Here is a 24,008-nt window from a genome sequence, read left to right as displayed (position 1 = left end):
GTGTCCACGCATCAGTTACACAACCACTTCAGCAGACAGCAAAACAGAAACAGCCACAGCTTTCAAATCAATTTCCTCACCATGTCTCTGGAGGATGGTTGTGCACCACGTGGATGATCCTGCCAGGAGGGTAGAGGGGGGTCGAGGCTGAAAGGGCAATGCTGAGGTCACTGGGGTGGAGCCATAGGCGACTACTTGGGGGCGCTGCAGGCTGAGACTGAGGATCATCATCCTCGAGTGGAAGCTCTGATTTTGGGATGCATTTGGTGCCTCCCGCAATGATCCTCCACTGGTGCAAAGAAAAACATAGTTTAGTTATGCAACATAACTTCTGACTCTAAATCGGTCTTGTGTGTTTTATATGTACACATTCTGCAGCAGGCAGGGGTTGACTAAATTATGTTTTAATTACAGCAGAGATACTCTAACTGCAGTGTTGCAAGAGGTTGTTTGTAGTTTCTTCTCATCAGCCACTGCAAAAGGAGCAGTGGCTGGTGGAATTTGAGTAGTTATCAACATGTTTGCATTTTCAATCATCAATCAATCATTAGCACAAAGACAAGAGATATGACTTTTTACCCATAAACAATTCCCCCAAATTATTGTGAGACAGCACAGGAAGTCCTTGGCGGGGCCAGCTGATGGAATATTGTGTCAGTTTCTTTTCTTTTTTTTGGGGGATATTTAAGGGTTGATCCGACTCATCATGCACAGTGTCAAAAGATTAAGTCACCTTCGGCTTGTTACTTTTCTGTAAGACTTCCAGAAGGTGGCGTCGGAAACCCTCCAGTTGTGACAGGCCGAGCCTAAGAGAGAGCAGCAGCAGATGTGTCTATTATGGTATTACTGCAGAAAGGTGAAGTTAATCACAGTGTACTGTATATACACTACCAGTCAAAAGTTTGGACACACCTTCTCATTTAATAATTCTTCTATATTTTCATGACTATTTACATTGTAGATTCTCTCTAAAGGCATCAAAACTATTAATGAACACATATGGAATTATGTAGTGAACAAAAAAGTTTTAAATAACTCTAAATATGTTTCATATTCTAGATTCCTCAAAGTAGCCCCCCTTTGCTTTGTTGATAGCGCTGCGAACCCTTTGGCCTTCTCTCAATGAGCTTCATGATGTAGTCCCCTGAAATGGTTTTCATTTAACAGGTTCGCCTTGCCAGGGTTCATTTGTGGAATTTCTTGCCTTCTTAATGGGGTTGGGACCATCAGTTGTGTTGTGCAGAAGTCAGGTTGGTACACAGCTGACATCCCTATTTGACAACTGTTAGAATTCATATTATGGCAAGAACTAATCAGCTAAGCAAAGAGAAATGACAGTCCATCATTACTTTAAGAACTGAAGGTCAGCCAGTTCCGAAAATTGCAAAAACTTTGAATGTGTCCCCAAGCGCAGTAGCAAAAACGATCAAGCGCTACGACGAAACTGTCTCACATGAGGACCGCCCCAGGAAAGAAAGACCAAGAGTCACCTCTGCTACTGAGGATAAGTTCATCCGAGTCATCAGCCTCAGAAAACGCAAGTTAACAGCACCTCAGATTAGAGCCACACAGAGTTCTAGTAGCAGACATATCTCTACATCAACTGTTCAGAGGAGACTGCACGAATCAGGCCTTTGTGGTCAAATAGCTGCTAAAAAACACTACTATGGAAAAGCAACAAGCAGAAGAGATTTGTTTGGGCCAAGAAACACAATGAATGGACATTAGACCAGTAGAGATCTGTGCTTTGGTCTGATGAGTCCAAATATGAGATCTTTGGTTCCACCCGCCGAGTCTTTGTGCCACACAGAAAAGGTGAACGGTTGGTCTCTACATGCATGGTTCCCACTGTGAAGCATGGAGGAGGAGGTGTGATGGTGTGGGGCTGCTTTGCTGGTGACACTGTTGGGGATTTATTCAAAATTGAAGGCACACTGAACCAGCATGGCTACCACAGCATCCAGAACAATGACCCAAAACACACCTCCAGGCTGTGTAAGGGCTATTTGACCAAGAAGGAGAGTGATGGAGTGCTGCACCAGATGACCTGGCCGCCACAGTCACCTGACCTAAACCCAATCAAGATGGTTTGGGATGAGATGGACCGCAGAGTGAAGGCAAAAGGGCCAACAAGTGCTCAGCCTCATGAAGCTCATCGAGAGAGTGCCAAGAGTGTGCAAAGCAGTACGGTAATCAAAGCAAAGGGTGGCTTTTTAATATATAAAACATATTTTGAGTTATTTCACACTTTTTTGTTTACTACATAATTCCATATGTGTTCATTCATAGTTTTGATGCCTTCAGTGAGAATCTACAATGCAAATAGTCGTGAAAATAAAGAAAAACCATTAAATGAGAAGATGTGTCAAAACTTTTGACTGGTAGTGTAGTAGAAGAGATACCTTGGTACCAGGTCTTTTCCTAATACCACAGATGTGACAAACTCTTTGGAGTACTCCATGGCCTCCTCACTGGGTAAATAAAAGAAAAACACAGTTTATGACAACAGGACATGAGGGGAGATTAAAGGATGTGAATGGAGAGGAAACCATGTTCTTTGCACACATTTCTATCGCCTATTAAATAAATTAATACATCTGTTTTAATCCAAAACTCTTCAAAACAACCAGAAGCCAACTGATGCCAAAAGTTATTCGATAGACTGCTCTACTCTACTTCACATAATACATTTAACTGAATATATCCACAAGAAGAGATACGATACTGGAAATTATTGACAGAAGAAAATGCAGTAAAAGAATTATTGAAACCCTTCTCCTGCAGAAGAAGTGGACCCTCCCTTCTAATTTGCTTGTGTCATAACAAAAACAGGTGCAAATAACAGCAACTAAATTTCCACAGGGGATTTGCATGTGAACAGATGACCTAAAAAAGAGCATCAAGCGTGATCTCACAGACTTTGAACAAATGATCAAGGGTGCATGAAAAACAGGTTTAAGCGTTGCTGCTTTTTGAATGGGGCAAACAAGAACAGAGAACGATGAATGCACTTGAGCACAGAAAACATTATCAAAGCTTTTGCTATGTAAGCAGTGGCTGTTGATTGATATATATGGGTAGCCACAGCACAGTGCAACTGTGTTGCACGATAACAGAAGCATCATTTATCTGCCACTGTACCACTTCTACATAGCTGCGTGTGCTGTAGAAGTGGTGCAGAAGTGGCCTATTATTACCAAAGATTAAAGTTTGATACCAGAGTATTGCTTAACATTTAACTCTTGTGATAAAGGGCAACTTCACCTAAATGCGTGTTCTGCTCAGTCTTAAAGCAAAATTGTGATTGTTCAGTTTAAATTATCGTCCGGGAGCAACATTTATTATAATATTCCAGGAACAACACTAACACAGAGTTATCAGATCACTGCTTAATCTGAATTTGTTAAGTTATCATCTTTTTTTTTTTTCCATTTTTACCTTTTTTGTTTAGTCACCCACCTTGTATCATCTAATCAAAGCCTGACACACGTTAATGTCTTAACGTTAAGGAAACACCAAAGGTGCATTCAGGATGACAAATAACTTGTTGGTCCACTGGCCAAATGGCTAGTGAATGCTTAAATATTGATAGCCACTCAATAGATTATCACTGTTTTTTGTGTTAAAGAAATCTACCTGCTACTTGTATGTGCTATTGTGCCAATATGTGGCTGGTGGCTGTTGCAAATTTTGAGCCCTTGGTGCACTGCAGCATTTTAGTTATCTCTTGGTACAGGCTCTCTTCCAGCATGATTTGCATAGAAAACACAGCTAACCACTGCAGCCAGCTGTATGGCAGGGTGTTGGATTGTGCTCAAGTGTGCTATTGAACTCGGAACCTCTGGACCAGAAATAAACTATATTAGAGAATTAAAAAAAGAAAAATGAAAGTGACCTCCACAGCTTGTGGGGACATGTCTGAAACACACGCACACAAAAAAGATATAGATATAATTGTGCTTTAGGTTTAACTATGCTGTGTACTGAGAAACAGATACAAACTCTAGTCCTAAGTAAACAGTGGTGACCACAGTACACCCCCGACTGCAGTCTGATTTGAAACTTAAACATAAACATGGGATTTGTGAGTGAAAGTGGCAAACAGGTATTGAATAACTTCCTGCATAGTGTACTCACGACAACATGACTGATGCTCTCCTGTAAAGTCTTTTGTATAAACACACACAGATTGACTCACCTAAGAAGGCCACCAGGTGGGGAGTAAGAGTAGCAGTGAAGTGTTGGGTACTGAGGTCTCAGCAGGAAGGAGAGGATAGCAGCAGTGCCTGCACCGAGAGAGTGGCCCACTATCACCAGCCCATAGTGCATGGTGCCCTTGTTCTGTGAGAGACAGCCAGAGTCATTCCACTTGCAAAAGCACAACTTTGTCACCACAGTGAACATAATCACTTAAACAAGTTGCCTCGACTGCTAAATGTAGAATGCTTTTCATACAGTAGGCATTAGTGTGAATTGTGCAGACTTGAGTAATGTACTACAGTGGTGTTGATACAAATTCAAAGTGCAAGTGAACAGAAAACGTTATTATTATGGAGCCCGCCATTCTTTATATAGTATATTGGGTCTTTTACCAAGTCTCTTCCAAATGCTTGTGACAAGATCATTTCCTGCTCCAGTTTCTTCTTAATGTATTCTGCTGAGTAAACCATCCCCTGAGAGAGTGGAAAGAAAGAGAAGTCAGTGGAGAGAAGGAAAGAAAGAAATATAGACAGGAAGTCTGTGTCATTAATCTCTTATTAAAATACCCATAACAATTATTCTTCTATTAACAAGTGAAATGACCTTTGGAGTCTGGTATGATGTTACTTGTTGAACCTGCACTATGGAGAACACGAAACCTAAGAGGAAAATCTAAGTGGAGTATACTGTGTGTATAATATAGTGAGTGGTTTTAGACAGTAATCTCTGACCTTATGGCCGAGCCAGGTCCCATGCTGCTCCTCTACAGGCAAACGTTCAGAATCCCCCGTCAGATCAGTCAAGGCATCCTAATACACATGGGAGAAATTTTGTAAAGACAAATCCACAAAAGAAAGCTTTAAAGCAGACAAAGTGTTCGACTGTCATATGCACACAGTGCAATGAATGAACAATTACAGTGAAGGAGAGTCGTAATAACCTTTATCTTTGAACTATATATTGTCCCAGAAAAAAATAATATTTGTCCATTTTAAATGTGCAAAGATCAGGCACGGGAATTAAAAATAACATTTATCATCTCCATTGCAAATTTGATTGTTATATTGTATCTACTAGACCTGAACTGCTGTACTAAGAGCTAGAGATGGTGTATACATGTTTTATTTAAGAAATTACGATTAACAATTCCAAAGTACTTGTGAAATAATACGCTACCACCTGAGGAAGTGTCTTAGATTTATATATTCAAATCTATAATCTATATTCCTCTTTAAAATTTGTACTCGATGCATTTTATCAAAGTAGGAGCTTTACAAAATGTTTGACGAGTTGGTAGCTAAACATCAGCATTAAATAGGATGAGAATTAATTGTCCTCTTATAAGACATTTTCCCTTTGTTAAAATGGCATGATTGGTTCGATCTAGTTCTCAAACCACTACACAAACTTCCCAAATGCTTATGTAAAAAAATGGAGAGGACATTTATTTCTAGAAGTGGACAGTCATGTTTCTGCTCTATCCGTGAAGGGTGTAGGAGTTTGAGTACACTGCATTAAACTAGGATAACTTCACCTGATCTGGAGGTGTTGGTGTTGTGAGGTACTGAAGGGAAAAGGGTCAGCTAATGTTAAGAGGGAGAAAAATTGCTGCGAGCACATGATGAGAACGTTAAAATTCACCTTTGGCGATAGGGTTCCTCTGATACTGATGACAACCTTCTTTTTCGCATGATCCACTGCCACAAAAAACGGAGTTTCGTAAACCTGTATGGAGGAGCGGAGGTAAACGGGGGTTAGAGAATTAGAGGAACAGTGAAGGGAGACAAATGCTTGTGCATCAGTTTCACTTCCACTTCTTAAGTATTTGACGTCAAACCTTTCTCCATTTGGCACAGAATGCCACCGTATAAGTCATTCCATGAGAGAAATTTATAGATGGAAACTCAGCGCTAACCTCACTGGGAAGTTATTTTACAATTCATCATGTAGCTCAAGTGCAGGTGTGCATGCTATGGAAGCTCTGCATAAAAATAGTTATTTGCATATTCACCGTGACATGGAAACTAATTTAAGAGTTATGTGAGATTGGAGTGAAATTATTTTGACTTCTAAAACCATACTTAGGAGTTGTTCAAACTGTTTATTTAATTAAGAAATCTACATTTTTTAAGCAATATATAAAAAGGTAGTGAAACATCTTCTTCATTTTTTTCATCTTCATTTTCTATGGTCATTAAAATTAAACTCTCGCCAAAAATCAACCGAGGCTTTATCTGTGATTGAATATGAGTCAAACCTTCATGTAAATGCATAATTATGATGAAAGAGGCACTTTCAAGATTTACCGTAGCTCCGTTTTCGGGCAAGCTAATTTTCAATGGGATGCAGGGGCACATTTATGCTAGCATCAAAATCGCTATTTTTATTTTTTTTTTAAGCATTTTTTTGGCCTTTTATAGCTTTATTGATAGTACAGCTGAAGAGAGTGACAGGAAACAGGGAGAGAGAGAGGGGGAGTGACACGCAGCAAAGGGACCCAGGCCGGGAGTCGAACCCGGGTCCGCTGCAGAGCCTCAGCACATGGGACGCCCCAACTGAGCTAAACGGTTTCGTTTCATCTTCGGCTTTCTCCATGCGGGTCACGGGTGATGTTACCGCTTTCATACCACCTTTTTTCAAGGTGGAGCGGGGGTTACTGGGGCCAAATCCAGTGACTCTATGGGCGAAGGCCAGGGTACTCCTTGGATGAGTCGCCAGCTCATCACAGGGCCCTTACTGATGGCAGTGGCTGCCACGAAGGTGCCAACTGCACATCAGGAGCAATTTTGGGGTTCAGTATCTTGCTCAAGGATACTTCGGCATGTAGCTCAGTCCCGCCCCGGGGAGCCAGGTATTCGAACCAGCGACCTTCCGGTCACTAGTCGGTGCCCCGAAAAAATCGCTATTTTCAAAACATTAAGAAGGCTCGACACAACATGAAACTTTACTCGTAGTATCACCAGGGTCTCTACACATGAACACGAGCATTGAGAACATTGTTTGCGTACACAGTTTACTAAAACGTAGGTTTTTGGACAACTCATGTTAGCAGTAGCACCTCCAGCGCGCCGCCGCCATGGCACTTTTTGTCTGTCTTGGCGGAGGTGTGCCGGAGATCCAGCTCCAACAGTGAGTAGTACTAAAATCCTCTGTTTAGTAAACTCAAAGTTTCATGTTGTGTCGAGCCTTCTTAGTGTTTTAAAAATAGCAATTTTGATGCTAGTGTAAAAGTGCCCCTGCACCCCATTGAAAATTAGCTTGCACGAAAATGAAACTACTGTCAATCTTAAAAGTGCCTCTTTCGTCGTAATTATGCATTTACACGAAAGTTTGACTCATATTCAATCACAAATAAAGCTTCGGTTGCTTTTTGGCGAGAGTTTCACTTTAATTCCATTTGTATTTTTGACCATCATGCCAACCAGTTCTTCATTTTTACACACCGACATAACTGCCTTGACAAGAGGATTCAGCAGCTTTACTAGATACAGCTTTACAACAAAAGTGGACAAGGGAATGTCAAGGTAAGGATACATTAAATCACGCAAGCATAAAAAAGACTCATCAGGAAGTGAAATCAAAAAGTGAATGACAATGTAAAAAAAAAAAAGAAGCAGTACAGTTTCAACTTCTTCACTTGAGTAAAACTAAGGACGTACAAGCTCTGAAATGTACTCAAAGTATAAAAGTAAAAAGGATTCCTCTGAAGGTCTTTTTGACCAGCCATTGTGTCTTTTGCGATGTTTCGTCTTTCTACATCTGCTGTGCGTTATCAGGTTAAAATCAGTATTGTGATGTTTGGATAGCGGTCTGCAAATGTAGGGTGTTGAAAGTACAGGTACTTACATTAAAATGAAGGGAGTAAAAGTAAAAAGATGTCAGAAAAATAAATGCTTACATAAAGTATAGTTACCTGAAAAATCAATGCAAGCACAGGAACAAAGTGTTTGTGTGTGTTACTTCCCAGCTCTGGTATTATTGATACTCTGCGATCATAAATTGTTGTTTTTGCATGGACCTCAGAGGACAAGCAACCATTTTGTGGAAGCTAATGGGTTTCCAACAAAAGAATAAAGAACCAATATGGCATTCTCACGGCTGTTGACAATGCAACAAAAGCCAGCAATACTGAATAAAAAGTTGAGAGCAGAAGTGGACCATCTCTCCTCTTCAGCTCCATCTTAAAATTCTGTCCATGACTATCACCAACAGCCTTGGCGAAGTCTGACACCTACTGAGAACAAACTTGACGTACTGCAGAGGATGTAGACACAGCAACTCGGCAACCCATTTCTCAGCAAATAATCTGGTCAATTAAGTGTAACCAAAACAGATAAAAAAAAAATAGAAATGCCACAATAAAACCACTGGCTTCTAGTTTGTGGATGTGCAGCGCTGCACCACGGCACTGTGTTAAGTGACGTTCGTTTGACAGGATTATTGTCTGATTTTCAGTCACAGAATGGGGAAGGGACAGGGTTAGAAAGGGCAGTATTGTACAAAAGGTGATATGCATTAACAATTTAAAAAATCTTGACACTGTTCCTCAGACTCCTCCACACAACCCATCCTTTGTCTTATTCAGGAAGTAAAGCAAAAACACCTTTGACGGCTTGTTAGCCAGTTGTCAGAATACTCACAGCATCGTGGCAGGAAGTGTAGACAATGTGGACCTGCTTGAGTTCCCTATCCAGGAAGTGTCTGCGTATGGCTAGGACGTTACAGCCGCAACAGTTGTCCTCCTCCACTGTCACTGACTGGGACAACCGAGAGCCAGACACTGACGTACACCTGGGAAGGGGGGAGGAAAACAGGAGAACACACAGACAAAAAATCAGATAAAAGGCAGATTCTTACATAAAAAAGCAAACATTAGAGCAAAACAAGTAAGACTACAGAGAGTAGTCTAGTATCGCAATGCACGAAATCTGGATGAGAGTATGTGATTAATTCGATTTTGCCAGTGTCAGTGAGTGAGACTAACTAGAGTGGTATTGTCTCTGTGGATTACCACTTGGCAAGTGTTGACGCATGTGAATCTGATCCGCACTGAAGAGGCTCAAGAGACACAGAAGCCAGATAGATCAAAACTGTGCGGGCGAGTGTTTGAGTGCTTACGGGCAGGAGCTGGCGAGGCGGCACAGCCCACAAGCAGGCTTCCTCATTAGGTACATGGGCCAACCGTATGCAGCCAGGGCAAAGAGCATGTAATAACACACATCCTTGTACATGTTCATCTCGCCCTGGGAGAAAAGAGAGGTAGACAGACGGACACAAGTGTCAGAACAACTGAGGAATAACAGTAACAACATATTCAGAGAGTAACTCAAATCTGAAGATATCCATTTGGATGAATACATCATCAGTTCTCATCAGATCAACTGGTGGCTCTGGTTCACTACTATTGTTTTGTTTGTATGGTGTTAAATTTACACAAAACAGCTTTGTATGGTGCCAAACATAATTGATGTTCTTTTATGGAAAAATAATGATGTCCTTTTTAAATTTTGTCAGCTACAAGTAAACCCTCTCCTGGTGTATTGTTTGCTTTAATTTACCAGCCTTTAAGCAAATAAAATTATATAAAAAATATAATAATAATCCAGAGCTTTTCAGAATTAGAGTTAGAATGCATGCTGTATTTTTGATGTCCAACACTTCATTGTTTACCTGAATTTGAAACCTTTTAACTTCCAGTCAACTATTCATGTGATTTAGCATACAGATATAACGACCTTGATTTTGCCCATTTATCACAAGGATTAAAACTCACCGAGTTCTTAAGGTCCAGGTATCTAGTGTTACGAGTGACAGGCATTCCAGATAAGAAGGCTAAAATGTCATTGTTGGCCTTAGAAAGAGAAAACAGAATAGAGAAGTTATTGTCATCACAGCAGCACAAACATACGGACATCACCCTTTTTTTCCATGGATAATGATACCTGGTCCAGGATAGAAGATCTCTTAGACCTCTGTCTCTGGCGGAGAAGCACCAGGCCAGCAATGATATCACTTGGCACAATGTCCAGATCTCTGAAGAACTCTGCAAAAAGGCTCGCCACTTCTGAATATGCATCCTGCACAAGAGAGTAGCAGATATCAGGACATGTTAGCAAAACACAGTAACGAAAAACAGAGTTGAGCGACGGGAGGTTTGCCACAAAATCTATATAATCATCACGCAACCTTTAAAAAGTCTGACTGTCTGTTTAAACAATATTTAAAATTGTATGATTCTACTCGCCTAAACTGCAGTGTTCTAGGCTTATAGGTTAGGCTTAAAGACTATAGTTATAGTTTGTCATGTCTCCTGGATTTGAACCTACTCACAGAGGACTGCGTGCCTTGCTCAAATACTAGTTTTAGTAAAATGCACTGGATTGTTGGCTAAAAGCTGACGGCAAAATTCAGTTATGCAGTTTAGTTGAGTGAATGGTGAAATGTCCATGGCTGCAGTTGTGCTTTACTTGTCTGCAGATAGACAGCTTGTAAATTGATTTAGCCTCCAGTGAAATAATTTCCCATTCATATTTTATATAAAATTCCTTATGCTACCAGTAAGTAGCTGAGCAATGAGCTCCGTTGTGTCACCGTTTTGATTCATCCTGTCAGGTCCTACTTTAATGACTCGCTCACTGGACGTTATCCCTGACACATTTCTGGTTTCAGTCATTTTCGAGTTTACTTTCAGCGCAGAGAGGAAATGGGTAAGCGTGTGCTATGACTCACTGATTGTGTATCCTGGGCTCTTGTGCAGCACATGAAGAATTTTAGTCTCCTGCTCCAGCTGCTAGCTTGGCCTTCCTCTAGTCTGTGTCTTTGGAGAGGAAAAAGGCAGAGAATACTGTCAAGACTAAATTTGTGTTAACAAGCCTGGAAGCTGTGTCTTTATCTGAGACCAGGTAAGAGAAAGAAGAAAGAAACAGGATCCATGAACCCGTTAATACCTGAGTGTGTACGTAGTGAGGTTACGCTGGCGCCGGCGTGTGGCTTTCAGTTTGACAAAAGTCCGACCCGTCGGATCAAAGGTGCACATGAGGGTGATGCAGACGCTGAATATCACCAGCCAGTTGCATGCAACAATTCCTGCAGAGAACATTTAAACATATTTCAAACTCAAGCATAAAAGACTTCTTTCAACTTGAAATGCCTCATTCCCAGTCTCCTTTATATCCTCTTGCACTCACCCAAAGCCAAGTTTTTGGCAGTGACATCAGAGCACGGCTGGTAATACTGGACAAGCCAGGCAATTCCCACCACAGCATATACTAACTCGACCAACAGAATAGCTAGAGAGAGGCAGAGAGAGACGGGGTGAGGAGAGTAATAATCAATAACTGTCCAATCAATATAAACAGTGTCCCAATGATAACTGGGAGACCCAGTAAGTAATCCTCACAACCACCTCCTCCAGTTCTCACAAGCATCATGAGGTAATCCTGTTTCAAAGAGAGCCTCAGACAGAATAGTGAGTCTCACCTAGCCGTATATAAAGGACATACTGCACAGCTTCCCTGGGCTGCGTGTACAGAATGCTGCCTCTCATGCTCAGCCACATGATGGCACTCTCACAGATAAGGCAGCTGACTAGGATGCCCAGGTACCCTCGGCCATGGTCAACCAGCGTTACAGAGCAGGACTGGTCTGAGCCATACGGGAGACCGAACAGAACCACGGACAGAACCACCAACCTAAGGATGAGAGTCAGACATGTAATCATTATTTTAGAATAAAATATGTAAATACGAAAAAAGGCAAAAAAAGTTTTCCAAAATTCAGACTCACCAGACGCAGTGCAGTAGAAAAAGGAAGAGGGCGGGCAGCACCAGGTCATCACTGCCTACTGACCAGCGCCGCCGAAACATCACCATGCCAGGCATCACTGCCCTGCGGGACAACCAGAGGAACAAAGAACTTCAGAGACGTGATTTAAAATCTTTGCCTGAAAAGTTGTAATGGCTTGATTCTGCACAGGTGCATGTCTGACATCAGCTGTCAGAAGGTGTGTATGCATTTGTACACTGTTACAGAGAAGTAATGTATTGTTGCAGTGCTGATGTCTTTTCTTTTGTGGCTGTGGCTCAGGAGGTAGAGTGGGTCAATTGGGTCAAAAAGCTCCCGATGGCTGTTCCATTGGTGTGTCAGTGTGTGTGAACAGCTGACAGCAAAAATATGATTAGGAAGTGCTGTGTTGCTCATGTTGAGCAGGTCAGCACCTTGTATGGCTTTGAGGGGTTCATTTACCATTCACAAATCAGTATGTATGTTTTTGTCCACTGTGAAACTGCAGAATGAAGGGACAACTTTCCCTATGGGGACATCCAAGTATATTTATCTTATCAGAAGCCATTTTAATAGGTCCAGTCCAGACCCCTCCAGCGAACATTTTCATCATCAAATGAAATCAGTTCAATTGCTTTTCTAAAATATGAAACATCTCAAAAATGTGATCTTTTTCGTCCACTATGAATCTATAAAACTGTAATTTCCCACCTTATCACACTCCGTTTAGATTACTGCAATTTGCTCTATTCCTGTCTCACTCAATACAATCTTTCACAACTTCAACTAGGTCAAAATGTTGTAGCAAGACTACCCAGAAAGAATTGAATAGAGTTCACATAACTCCTCTTTTAGCATCTCTGCATTAGTTACCTGTTTGTTTTAGATTTGGGGTTTGCCCCTGATTATATCACAGACCCCACGATGTCGAAAAGAAAATCAGGCTGGCTAGCTCTGCTTCTTCTTTTAAATCTCCTCAATCGCTCACTCTTCCTTTTTTGTTTGTTTTTATTGTGTTTGAGTCATTCTTACCTCACTTCTTATATCTATTCTTGTAACACTGTTTAAATTGTACTGTTGTTTATCAGTTTTCTGTTATTATTCCTGTTTTATGTCTTTGTAAAGCACTCTGTAACTAGTTTTTGAAAAGTGCTATATAAATAAAGTTATCATTATTACTATTATATCATCATTATAATTATAAAAGTAATTTTCTTATCTGACATGGAGTTGAAACAATTAAGAGGTACACACCGATAATGAACAAACACACTGTAACAACAAAATAATACTGACACTAATGCATCAACTGGTCGGATCTTGCTAAAAGCTCAGCATCATCAGGCCAGTGTTTCACTTTCTGTTTAAACACATGAAAACTGAGAGAGGGCTACAGGGATTGTAACGGAAATAGACTTGCACAGAGGGGAACAGTGAAAGATAATGGGATGTGGACAAGATGAGGCTAAGTGGGTGAAGGGATGCAGAGAAAATGCACCACTTAATGAACAGAAGAAGGAGGACCAGCTTCCATATATGATGGCACCACGCTGGTTATGGTCCACGTGATAAACCCTCTTTTACGTCACTGTGTTGGTTCTATTTTTTGCGAAAGCATTGTGAAGTTGCCTGTGGGTGCAACTGAAATGAAACGTAAAAGGCATGTGAGGGAGGAAATAGTAGGGAGAGAAAGAGCCACAGAGATGCTGATGTGGGCCTTATGGTGCTGATACAGGCTGATACAGCCTTTATTGTGAGCTGCTCCTACATATTTGCTGAAAACACAAGGACACTTTTTGTTTTACTTTGGTCAAAAAAGTATACAGTTCATCATGCCAAAACCATTGCCTAAATATAAACATAAAACATCTCGCCATAGGGTGATAATGAACTAGGGTAGAGATGAGTTTTGCAGCAGATGAAGCCACTTAATTTCAAAAGTTCTCGCTGGTCATTATCCAGCACTCCTCTGCTTTTTAGTCTAGTTTCAGAACACTTTTTCACATTTTTTGAGTTATCAAGAACCTGGCAGCACCTTCCCTGTTTCGCCCTTAAATACCACACTCATCAAAGTTGTTAAAGTCTCACTCTGCATCGTGCCTGCATAAAATAGCACGAGGGACAGTTGCATCATTTCAAGTGTAGTATGATACTACACCAAGAATGCAGTATTATACAAGAACTTCCTGTTTAGAATGGATAAATACCACAGCGAAGGGGCAGTGATCTACATTTCCACAATGGGCGTAACTGCTGAAGCAATCTGGTTGGGTCAGTTGTGCACTGAAGTTAACTCCAGTGGCAACTGGTCAGATTGGACCGACATAGCCAAGTACTGATATAACAACTTGGAGGTGCAGAAAAACACTTCCCTTGGCATTCATTTGTTTTTTATGTTTTGTTTTTTTGTTTGTTCACACTTCTGTTCCCTGACATTATGTGTCTTGTTTGTGTTGAAAGTCTTACACCGATCTGTTGAAATTACCTGGACTGGAACGTGTGATTGTGTTGTCTTTTCCTTGTGCATGTCTGCTAGTAGCCAGACAACATGTGTGCCATTCCACTTCTAGTGTGAGTCTAGCCAGTGACATACTCTTTTATAGGGTGATACTGTAAGGTGAGAATGCAGCTGAACAACTGTTGAAAAAAAAAGCTGTCTTCAGAACCTGTGGTCCTTGTGCTTTGTGTTTCATGATGCCCTGTCTCTAGTGCATCCTTTATGCATCAAACAACAAAGAAGATCGTTTACTATGGTTTTTTTTTGGGTAAGTGCGAGCCTCAATAGTGATAATAGATGCCCAGATGACAGTCTTTGAAAGCACTCGCTTTTAAGCAAGATAACAAGTGTCCTCATCGCCCTGCACTAACATGAGTAAGAATTTGAAAAGAAAAAGCATCTGCGCTGCTAATTATAAATGATAGGCTAACTGCCAAGTTACAGATCAGACTTTGAACAGACCAAAAGGAGCTTCTCCTTCAAATATCCACACAAGACTTCAAATTATTTTACTGCTCTATACCAAATCATGTATTGCATGTATCCAAAATACTAGCTCAGCACATCATCATAAATCAAAGGGGGTCTAAGGTTTCTTTAAAAAAGGACAAAAAAGGACAACACTCATCCGCACTAATCTAGAGAAATACCCATAAAATATATAACAATTCTTGTGCAGATCACATACTTTTCATACTTCAACAAGATTGTACCTCATTACCTCTGAAGGGAAAAAAAAGAAATGAAAACATTCATTGAAGCATTTGTGCTACCACCTACATAGCTCTCAGCAGAGATGTGTGAGTATGACAGAAAAACATTGGCATTTCCTCTGTGCAGATCTGGTGGAGAAATACCTTTTCACAGGCCTTCTCTTTTCTATCACTAGTCACACAGAAAAACTGGAGACCTGGCTTAGAGCAATGATCTAACCCTCCCAAGTTCAATGTTTTGTGTTTTTTTTTTACTTGGAACAAAATTCAATAGTCACAGTCCTAGAGCTTTGCCTCGGCCAAATATAAGTCTCATCCTCATATAAGGTCTATAAAATGTTAAATCGTAACATATATTCTCGTCGCGTTTGTACCCCATATGGTTAAGGATAAATATACGGAAAAATGTGTAGTGCCAGTTCCCTTAATTCTCCAGAGGGTGCTTATTGAGCATGAACACCTGCCCCGATTTGCATTTTGTCTAAAAACAGATCGAAGTATTTCCCTGGTTGTTGGGTTCCTCCTGTGACTGTGACCTTTCTCTGTCAGACCTATCACTTTATTTGGATTGACTATGACCAACCACAATTACTTTTTCACAAGACAAATGTGGGCCTATTTGGTTCAGCTATTCCTCTTTATATCTATCTGTGCACAAACACAAGGTGATGTAGCCTAGCAACATATGCTAGATGTATGGTTCTTCCTTTGCAAAAATATCTACACACATCACAAGTAGTTTCTAACAGCTATGTGTTTTGTGTATTGGGAACTGAAGAGAGGAAAAGAACAGTTACACAAGTTTAGAAGGAAGAAAGACAGGTTTTCAATGTTCTGGTTACTGATGATTTGCTTTGATGATTGCTTTGTCGGTCATAACAGTAGCTTGATGTGCTTTTCAGAGCAGTCTTTGATGAACAACTTAATACTGTGTCTACAAATACACAGTATATTGATTATCTTTGCTCTACAGCATAACAAATAAAGAAAGAATATTGAAAAAAACATTTATTTTTTTTCTGGACTGTTATTTCAGCAAAGACCACTAATAGCACTATGGATTTTTCAGGTTGTAGTGAACCAATTTAAACTGAATTGCCCGTATGGGATAAATAAAGTTTTCTGAACTGAACTGAACTGAAGAAAGTCTGCAATTCACCAGCAAAGTCATGGAGTACTACACAGACGTAAATGATGGAGGTTTAAAATTGTTTGAAATCTGGCTTCCTGATTGTTTTATCGAGGAAGAAAATGTGATACTCGATCATTCGTTTAAACTCTTTTTAAAGAAAAAAAATCCCCATTGTCCAATTTCTGCCTCTCAAGTTTCTTAAGTCTTAAGTCCTCTATGACAGTTTGTAGTGGATCTTTTGGGTCCTGTATGTTTGGGGGGTGGGGCCACCATGGATTAAACTTGTTCTGACTTGTCCCACAGAAAGTGAATCAGATTTTGATCTGTGGAATTTGGAAGCCACCTTGAGCTCTTTGTCATGTCCCCTGAGCCATTCCTGAGCAGTTCTGTGGTGTGGCAGGGTGCATTGTACTGATGGGGTGGGTCAATGTTACTCACATCACCTGTTAGTGGTTTTCATGGGGTGGCTGATGGGTGCATATATGGGTTGTAGACTAAACAAAAGGACGTCCTTGGCCTTTGGGAAAAACTAATCAACATCTTTCACCATATTCTGATATTTAATTAACCAAACAACTAATTGATTAATAGAAAAAATATGATTAACATATCAATCAATAATGAAAATAGTTAGTTAGTTCAAGGAAACCCATATTGTCTTTTGGTGACAAACATGAAATGGCCCTCATGAACATGAAATATCAATATGACATTTTTTAGCCATATTACCCAACTGTACTATGGTGCAGCACTGAGCATGAAATGAGTAATGGACTTCATATGCACACATGTATCATGGGTCTGGATGGGTATCATTACAAATAATGCACAGTCATCAGCTAAACATGAATCACATATAACTGGGTGACATGCACGTGGCAATTATTATTCCCTTTTCTATTCTACTGAAACAAAGAAATGACTGGTGGAACTAGTTTTTTCTTTGTGGATGACTTTGTGAATGACACCCATTATTCACCTGAATGTTAACGCCTGCTTTGACGTCTTGGAAAGTAATTTTTAGCCTGCTAAAAGGAACTTTCAGCTGGTGGCTCGTCTGGACAAAAAATTAAACATACTAAACTTTAAGTGCTGTACCACACCACAAGACCAAAGAATTGCCTCTTTCCTCGGGCTGTCAGGCTCCTCAATTCAGCCTCAGCAGTCCATAAACAATTGTTTTGATCATCCGGAATACGGAGGTATACACGCACTGTAAAAGTATCAAAAGTCTCAAACCACGGAAAATGCACGCAGCCTGTAAACAAGCCGCCAGGGCTTCTGTAAACTTGTGATGTCAAGACTATACAGTCACCATCTTCAGCCATGCCTCCAATATGGCTGTGGTTGCAAAAACAACGGCAGACCTGATGCAGAAACACGATGACATTGCTTGTTCAGGCCTGAGAAACCTGACCAATCAAAGTATGCTGGGCTTTTTGGGAGGGGGGCCTTAAAGAGACAGGCACAGAAGCAGTCAGACAGAGGGTCAATAGAGGTGCTGCGGCAATGAACAGTATTAGAAAAACAGTGTTTTCTTTGAACATTTGAAAATGTTCTAGTTGACAGCCAAGATAAAGCATGAATCCATGTATAATAGTCTTGTGAGCTTCATGAGACTGGTAACCACTGTAAGGCTACCAGATTTCACTTGAATGTGTTTCCATTATCTCATGCGTTCCTGTTTTCAAATTATAAAAGGGGATCCCTATAGACAGCACAGTATTTGACACGCCGAGGCTCGGGTGGTAGAAGCTCAAGAGTAATATGAAAAATGAAATTCCTCACCTTTGAATAATGTACCATGAGGATGGGATTTCACAGAGCAAGTACAAATATTACAGAACAATCTAAGCTCAGTAACAGTTAAATGTTTCAGTTTTTTAGTAACACAAAGTTGTTTTCCCAGCAACTTGGACTGAGTAGTGTTGGCAGGTGATTACAACTGGCTGTGTCAAAGACAGAGGGGTTAAACCATGAGCAGTGCGGTGACAGTATGAAGGTTTTCCTTCCAATCAAAGCACCACAGCAGGCAGGCCAACTGATTGCCAGACCTTCAACCAAAGAGGCAGGACAATGACGTGAAATCAGCGGCAGGAGTGTTTGGTTGAAGACAAACCTGTTTACTCTCAGCACTCCACAGCAAATGGTTCAACGCCCAAAGCTGAATGTTAGCTGTAATTATTTCTAAAAAGCCAATGCTTCAGAAGAGGCTGGGATCCTGAAGAAACACTGTATATAAGACATAGAGCAACTCTTTGCCTACAGATTCCAGATCTTCATATTAATCCTACTATGCAGCTCCTCAGTTTTGACGTAATGCGAGAGACTTAAAAACAAAAAAAACAAAAAAACACAGGGATGTGTGAGTGGGTTCATGTGACTGAAGCCACTTCACAGCTACTTGTAAAACTCTATCTGGGTTGGATTGACATTAAAGAGGGCAGTGGAAAGATGGAAGAAAGAGGGGACAAGAAAAGAACTCCCCTCAAATCTCATTAAGGCCAAAACCAATCAGGCTGGGGAAATCAAGCAGATCTCTTAAATGCAGAAGGCGTGCATGAACCAGACCACCAGGGACACCATTATCAGCACACTCCTTAAGGCCTGTTGTTAGAATATGGCTAAAACTCCCAGCAGAGACCTCAACAGTGGAAAAAAACATTATGACATAATTATAAATTGCTTGGGATGACCTTGTTGTTACAGTAAAAGTAAAAAGTCCACTGCCAGGTCCCTCCATCTATCCATACATCCATCTCTTCTTTCTCTTATACAACTACCCGTTCAGGATCACAGAGGATGGAGCCTATCCCAGCTTGCACTGGATGATTTATGGTTTCCAAATGAAGATTTTTGTTGCACTGCAAACTGCCTTGTAGCTAAATGTTGCCCAATCCCCACAACGAAGCAGTGTTGGAACAGATTATCTTGTCACTTTTTATACAGGTCATTATTTTATCTTTTACTAGTTTACACTTATCCCACAATCTGTCCAATATAATGCAATACTGATTACAACTTTGCATTATGTAAACATAAATATCTATTCAGATTTATCAGTGCTGAGCAGGTTAAGTCATTCATAACTGCTACATTTGTGTAATCAGGAACAACGGCTGTATTATAGTTGCATTACAAGACTTTATGACTGATTCATCTACAAATACGTTTATATGTCTCTTATTATTTAGACTGCGTGTTCCTTAACAATCCATTCTATTGGTGGCCTTTACAATTTTCCAACTTTTTTTGATTAATGGGTAAATATTTCATATGCCATGACAATTATCCAGATTCCTCAGTTATGCCTTTAAATAGTTTGTTTAGTCAAATCAGAATAGTCGAAGGATAATATTCTCTCTGCATGTTAAAGTGAGAAAAGCAGCATATCTTCATTGGAGCTGCTGTTGAAAGTTTTATATTTTTGCTTAATAGACAGTGAGAAAAATCAATCAAAAGTGGGAGATTGGGATTCATCGACCAATAGTTTCAGCTAATATGAGCCACTTTGTAAATTGCTTTGAGACATGAAATATTATAACCATAATGGTGGAAATTTACAACCATTAGCATTGTCAGTTATCTTTGGTGCAATGTAATCAATAACAATCAAGTTAATAATTTTTAACACAACCAGAAGCAGGCCGGACTATGCTACATTTATTTTGTCTGTATTTGTCAACAACAGTAACCACAGATTCTGAGGTCAATATTTCTGATTCATTACTCCTGAAGTTTGGAATAGATCAATGTGCGAAAAACACCTAAAAAAAGTGTTTTCAGTGAGCTATCCACATCCAGCTGCAGAAGACTTGGATAAGCACAACAGTCAACCTTGCTTTTTATTTCTACTTACGGTAGATCCCAATAATCTCAGTATCATGAATCTATCAGGTTGCACAGTGACGTAGACACATTCCAGCCAAAAATCAAAATCAGCTCTTCTAGCCTGAATTTCCAGAGGAAGACTCTGGCCAATTTCACGGAAGAAGGCTCTGGCCATTCGTACATGTCTCCACCCAGCATCCTCACTAATAGCTGTTGCCTCCTCAGGAGCTTTACCATCCATCAGCCCGGGGAATGTTCGCCTATTAGTGGTGCTGTTTAGCCTCCACCGTAGACATTAGGAGAGGCACTTAGACTTTTGATTGCACCACAGTGAAATGCAAACAGATCACAACGGCATTAACAGTGATGCACTGACATGTTACATGGTTGTAGTAAACTCCCTTAAACCATTGACAATTTGTGACCAGGAAGGTGGAGTTATTTATTTATTTAGATAGATGTTTACAATCAGAAACTGCATATCTTCATAAAATAAAGACAATGGCTTTAAGAGTGGAATAATTTGCAAGTAAGCCTACCTACCATCTTCAACCAATGACACTTAAACTTAAGAAATACACAAGAATGCTACCAAATCCTCTCCATGAAAATGATTTCTACCTATGTTTTTCTTTACAATGTTTAGTCTTCAAAAAAAAAAAAAACACTTACTCTCTGGATACACTTGTAATAAGTTATGACAATACAGGCCTAATAAATATTTCAAAGCCAGCACACACCAGAATACACACTTTCTGACAGACTAGCTGACTAATGCTGTTTCTCAGCATCCATTCACTTCACTCAAAAAGCCATCTTTATCAATCGTTTAAGCCACAGCTAAAACATTTAATTTTATCAGAAAAAAGCTAAAGCAAACCTGATCGTTGTTACAGGTAGTAAGGAATATGAAAAAAAATGGTCCCTCAAGGTATTTAGTCAAAGTTACAAATCCCCATTTTGAGACAACATTAGTTCTGACTATGGTGACTATAGAGCTAGGGGTAAGAAAAAGTCATGGTGCAGAGTATACACAGCTGAAGTTGGATACCTGACACTCTGAACTGGCTTTTTAAGACATTTTGAGAGAGACATTTGTTGATGTTTTAAAATGGCCCGTGTCTCCTGTCCCACATATAAATACAATGTGTTGTCCTCTGTTGATGTAAAAGGCAAATACTGACCCTCTGGGTAAGCGAATAATTGAGGCCACCGACCCAAAGCATCAGTATTTGAAGACCTGGAGATGAGACTCAACAATCCACTGTCTTTCTATATAAAGTATTTTTTTCTTCAAGGGGATATTAAGATACCGGGTTATATACTATATCATGTATTGCAATATAGCCTAAACATATTGTAATATGATTTTCAGGCCATATCGCCAAACCTTCCTCTAAAGCAAAGAATACATGGAGTTCCAGCACCTGAAGCTGGCCCACACCACACACCCTGCTGTGTTTCTAACCTGAGATCAAAGAGTGTCTAAATACTTAAATCCTGACCTTTAGGGCAACTCAGCTACACAGACAAATCCAGGAAGCGCTCCTGTGCCTGACTCTACTATGATAGTGCTTTCTGCATATGGCATGAGTCATGCACACTCTTGACTCTCAATTTGAGCTAGTGACTCTGTCTGAATCCAAAATGACATGTGTTCTGTCAAAAAGAGTATGACATATTCCTGCATGTGAGCAATGCTTTTGTGCTCCACACAGCGTGCTACTGTGTGCCAGGCCCAGGCTCGTACCCACGTGGTGCATCAACAATGATGTAACAACAATGACAGGGCTCCCCGACCGTCATTATGGCTTTGTCTTTGACATGGACTTACTGAAACAAACAGAGGCACAGGCATGCAGCACAGCCTCCAAAATGATACACTGAGAATGATTGCTTTTGAACTGACTGCTGCATCTTCTACACATGCTGTAACAGCAAAATGATGATAATCTCATTTTGTCTTGCATGTGGTCTGACTGCTCTCTTATCTCTTTATTTTGTTGGTGGGCACTCTAATCCAACTATGCTTATAAAAAGTTAAAACCTGGCTCACTGTTCAAAGGATTACACAGAACAATTTCAAGAGACCAACACACTGTTTCTGAGGTAGACACACATACTGGACCTGAATATAATATCTGCATCAATGGAAAAACTCAGCTCCCATCTGAACTCAACATATATTCCTTGTGTGACAGACAGCAGGTTGCTCTAATATGACTAGCAGCAGGTGTTTAAGTAGACCCACTCTTCCATCTCACTTGCAGCAAATGTGCTGCAGCAACAGCAGCATGAAGCCAAGCTGTGGCACACAGCCTGTTGGTTATAGCTTCTTTATTTCCATGACATTCTCTCCCATCCATCACTACTGTAACTGAGCTCTGGAAGAGGAATATTTACATTCTCAAGCATATCCTCTCAACACAGAGGAGAGAGCAGAAACTGGTTTAAAAACAAACAGGTGATCAATTCTGGTCCATTATAAGTCCCAGCTCTTACGGGGGATTAAGATGTTAATGCAATGTAATTGTTTGTCTAAGACTGTTATATTTACATTACATATGATAAAACACTGTTATCTTAAAAGATAGTTGTACACAGTGTGCCGTTTCCTCACCCTTAAATTTGACTTCTGCCAGTTATTCTTGATTCAAAAAGTGTCGAAGATTTCTATGTTTGAAAATGTCAGGACATCAAAATGTCCGCATCAACTTCTCAAAAACAATCAAGAATGACATTAGAATTTTCCAAGCACATTTTTCCCAATGAACTGGCAAAATAAACAGCTTTCATAATGAATTACTGCCCCTAAAAGCTTTGAAGCTGCACTGAAAGCATTCAGCCATATCACTGCGAAACTCTTAAGGTTATGCACCATCGTGAGCACATTCATGGACAGCGGATCACCCTGCAGTGGTGGTTAGAAAGTTCTACATGTTTTTGACTTTTCTTTTGCTGTGAAAAGCACTTGACTAACAAGCACCTTCCTGGCAACAGGTACAGATACTAAAGACAGAATTAGGGTCGAGCATGGCCTCTAAAATCTTTGGGTTTATCATAATAGTTCAAACATATTTATGCTGGTACAGCCACCAACAAACAACAGCTGTCTTGCAGGGAAGCAGTACCAGTGTAGGAATGTGCAGTCTATTTTGTTGCACTTGATTAAATAAACATGAAACATTGTTCCCCTTTTGCTTTGTCAAGTGGGTGATAGTACTACACACCATTCTGAAGCTGTGTGTGTTTCCGTGGGTGTCCATCCAAAATAGGGATGATCTGCTCTGATGCACTGAGCATGAATTGCCTAAGGTGTGCTTCAAAATGCATCACATTTTGACCTCACCTCTTCTCCAGGAATCATGCATGGATCAAAGAGTTTTGACTGAACATTTAAAACATCTATTCCATTTCTGAAATGTACAACTGCAGCGAGGAACTGATTAATGGATTAGTCCAGTGGAAGAAAAGTTGATAACTATTTCAATTTAAGATTAATTCTTTGTAATTTTTCAAACAAAAATATCAAACATTTGCTGCTTTCAGCTTCTTAAATGTAAGGATTTGTAACTTTTCTTTGTAATTCATGCTTTTAACTGAAAAGACTTTAGATACATAGATTAAATATAAATCGATTAAATGTCCATATAGTCAGCAGAATAATAAAATAATATTTTTTTAAGGCCCACTGAGGTGCATTTCCCTGCATACAACAGAGCTACATTTCTGAATTGTTTCTATCATCAGCCAACGGATACAGCAAAAAATCCTTGTGGACATGTTTAAGTAATCAATAGGGATGTGATTCTTTCCTCACAAGTGCCACTCTTCACACACTGTGACTCTAAAT

At 40.1% G+C, this 24,008-nt stretch overlaps 1 protein-coding gene across 2 annotated transcripts in view; it reads right to left on the bottom strand.

Annotated features, from left to right (window-relative positions):
* The window catches only part of dagla (diacylglycerol lipase, alpha), a 41,996-nt gene that overhangs the window by 12,268 nt on the left and 5,720 nt on the right, over positions 1-24,008 (bottom strand). For both annotated transcript variants that reach the window (XM_030414136.1, XM_030414135.1), the window contains exons 2-17: positions 11,986-12,087; positions 11,680-11,891; positions 11,388-11,489; positions 11,148-11,286; positions 10,930-11,017; positions 10,143-10,277; positions 9,974-10,051; positions 9,319-9,443; positions 8,841-8,991; positions 5,842-5,925; positions 4,932-5,009; positions 4,593-4,673; positions 4,199-4,341; positions 2,403-2,471; positions 734-806; positions 81-289 (exon numbers count right to left, since the gene is read on the bottom strand). In XM_030414136.1, the coding sequence (XP_030269996.1) occupies positions 81-289; positions 734-806; positions 2,403-2,471; positions 4,199-4,341; positions 4,593-4,673; positions 4,932-5,009; positions 5,842-5,925; positions 8,841-8,991; positions 9,319-9,443; positions 9,974-10,051; positions 10,143-10,277; positions 10,930-11,017; positions 11,148-11,286; positions 11,388-11,489; positions 11,680-11,891; positions 11,986-12,080 (1,862 nt within the window). In that variant the 5' untranslated portion in view covers positions 12,081-12,087. The remainder of the gene's footprint in view (positions 1-80; positions 290-733; positions 807-2,402; positions 2,472-4,198; positions 4,342-4,592; positions 4,674-4,931; positions 5,010-5,841; positions 5,926-8,840; positions 8,992-9,318; positions 9,444-9,973; positions 10,052-10,142; positions 10,278-10,929; positions 11,018-11,147; positions 11,287-11,387; positions 11,490-11,679; positions 11,892-11,985; positions 12,088-24,008) is intronic.

Source organism: Sparus aurata, chromosome 4 (assembly GCF_900880675.1).
Source record: "Sparus aurata chromosome 4, fSpaAur1.1, whole genome shotgun sequence".
Classification (NCBI taxonomy): domain Eukaryota; kingdom Metazoa; phylum Chordata; class Actinopteri; order Spariformes; family Sparidae; genus Sparus; species Sparus aurata.
Note: the sequence above shows the minus strand (reverse complement) of the source record. Positions and strands in the feature narration are given on the sequence as shown.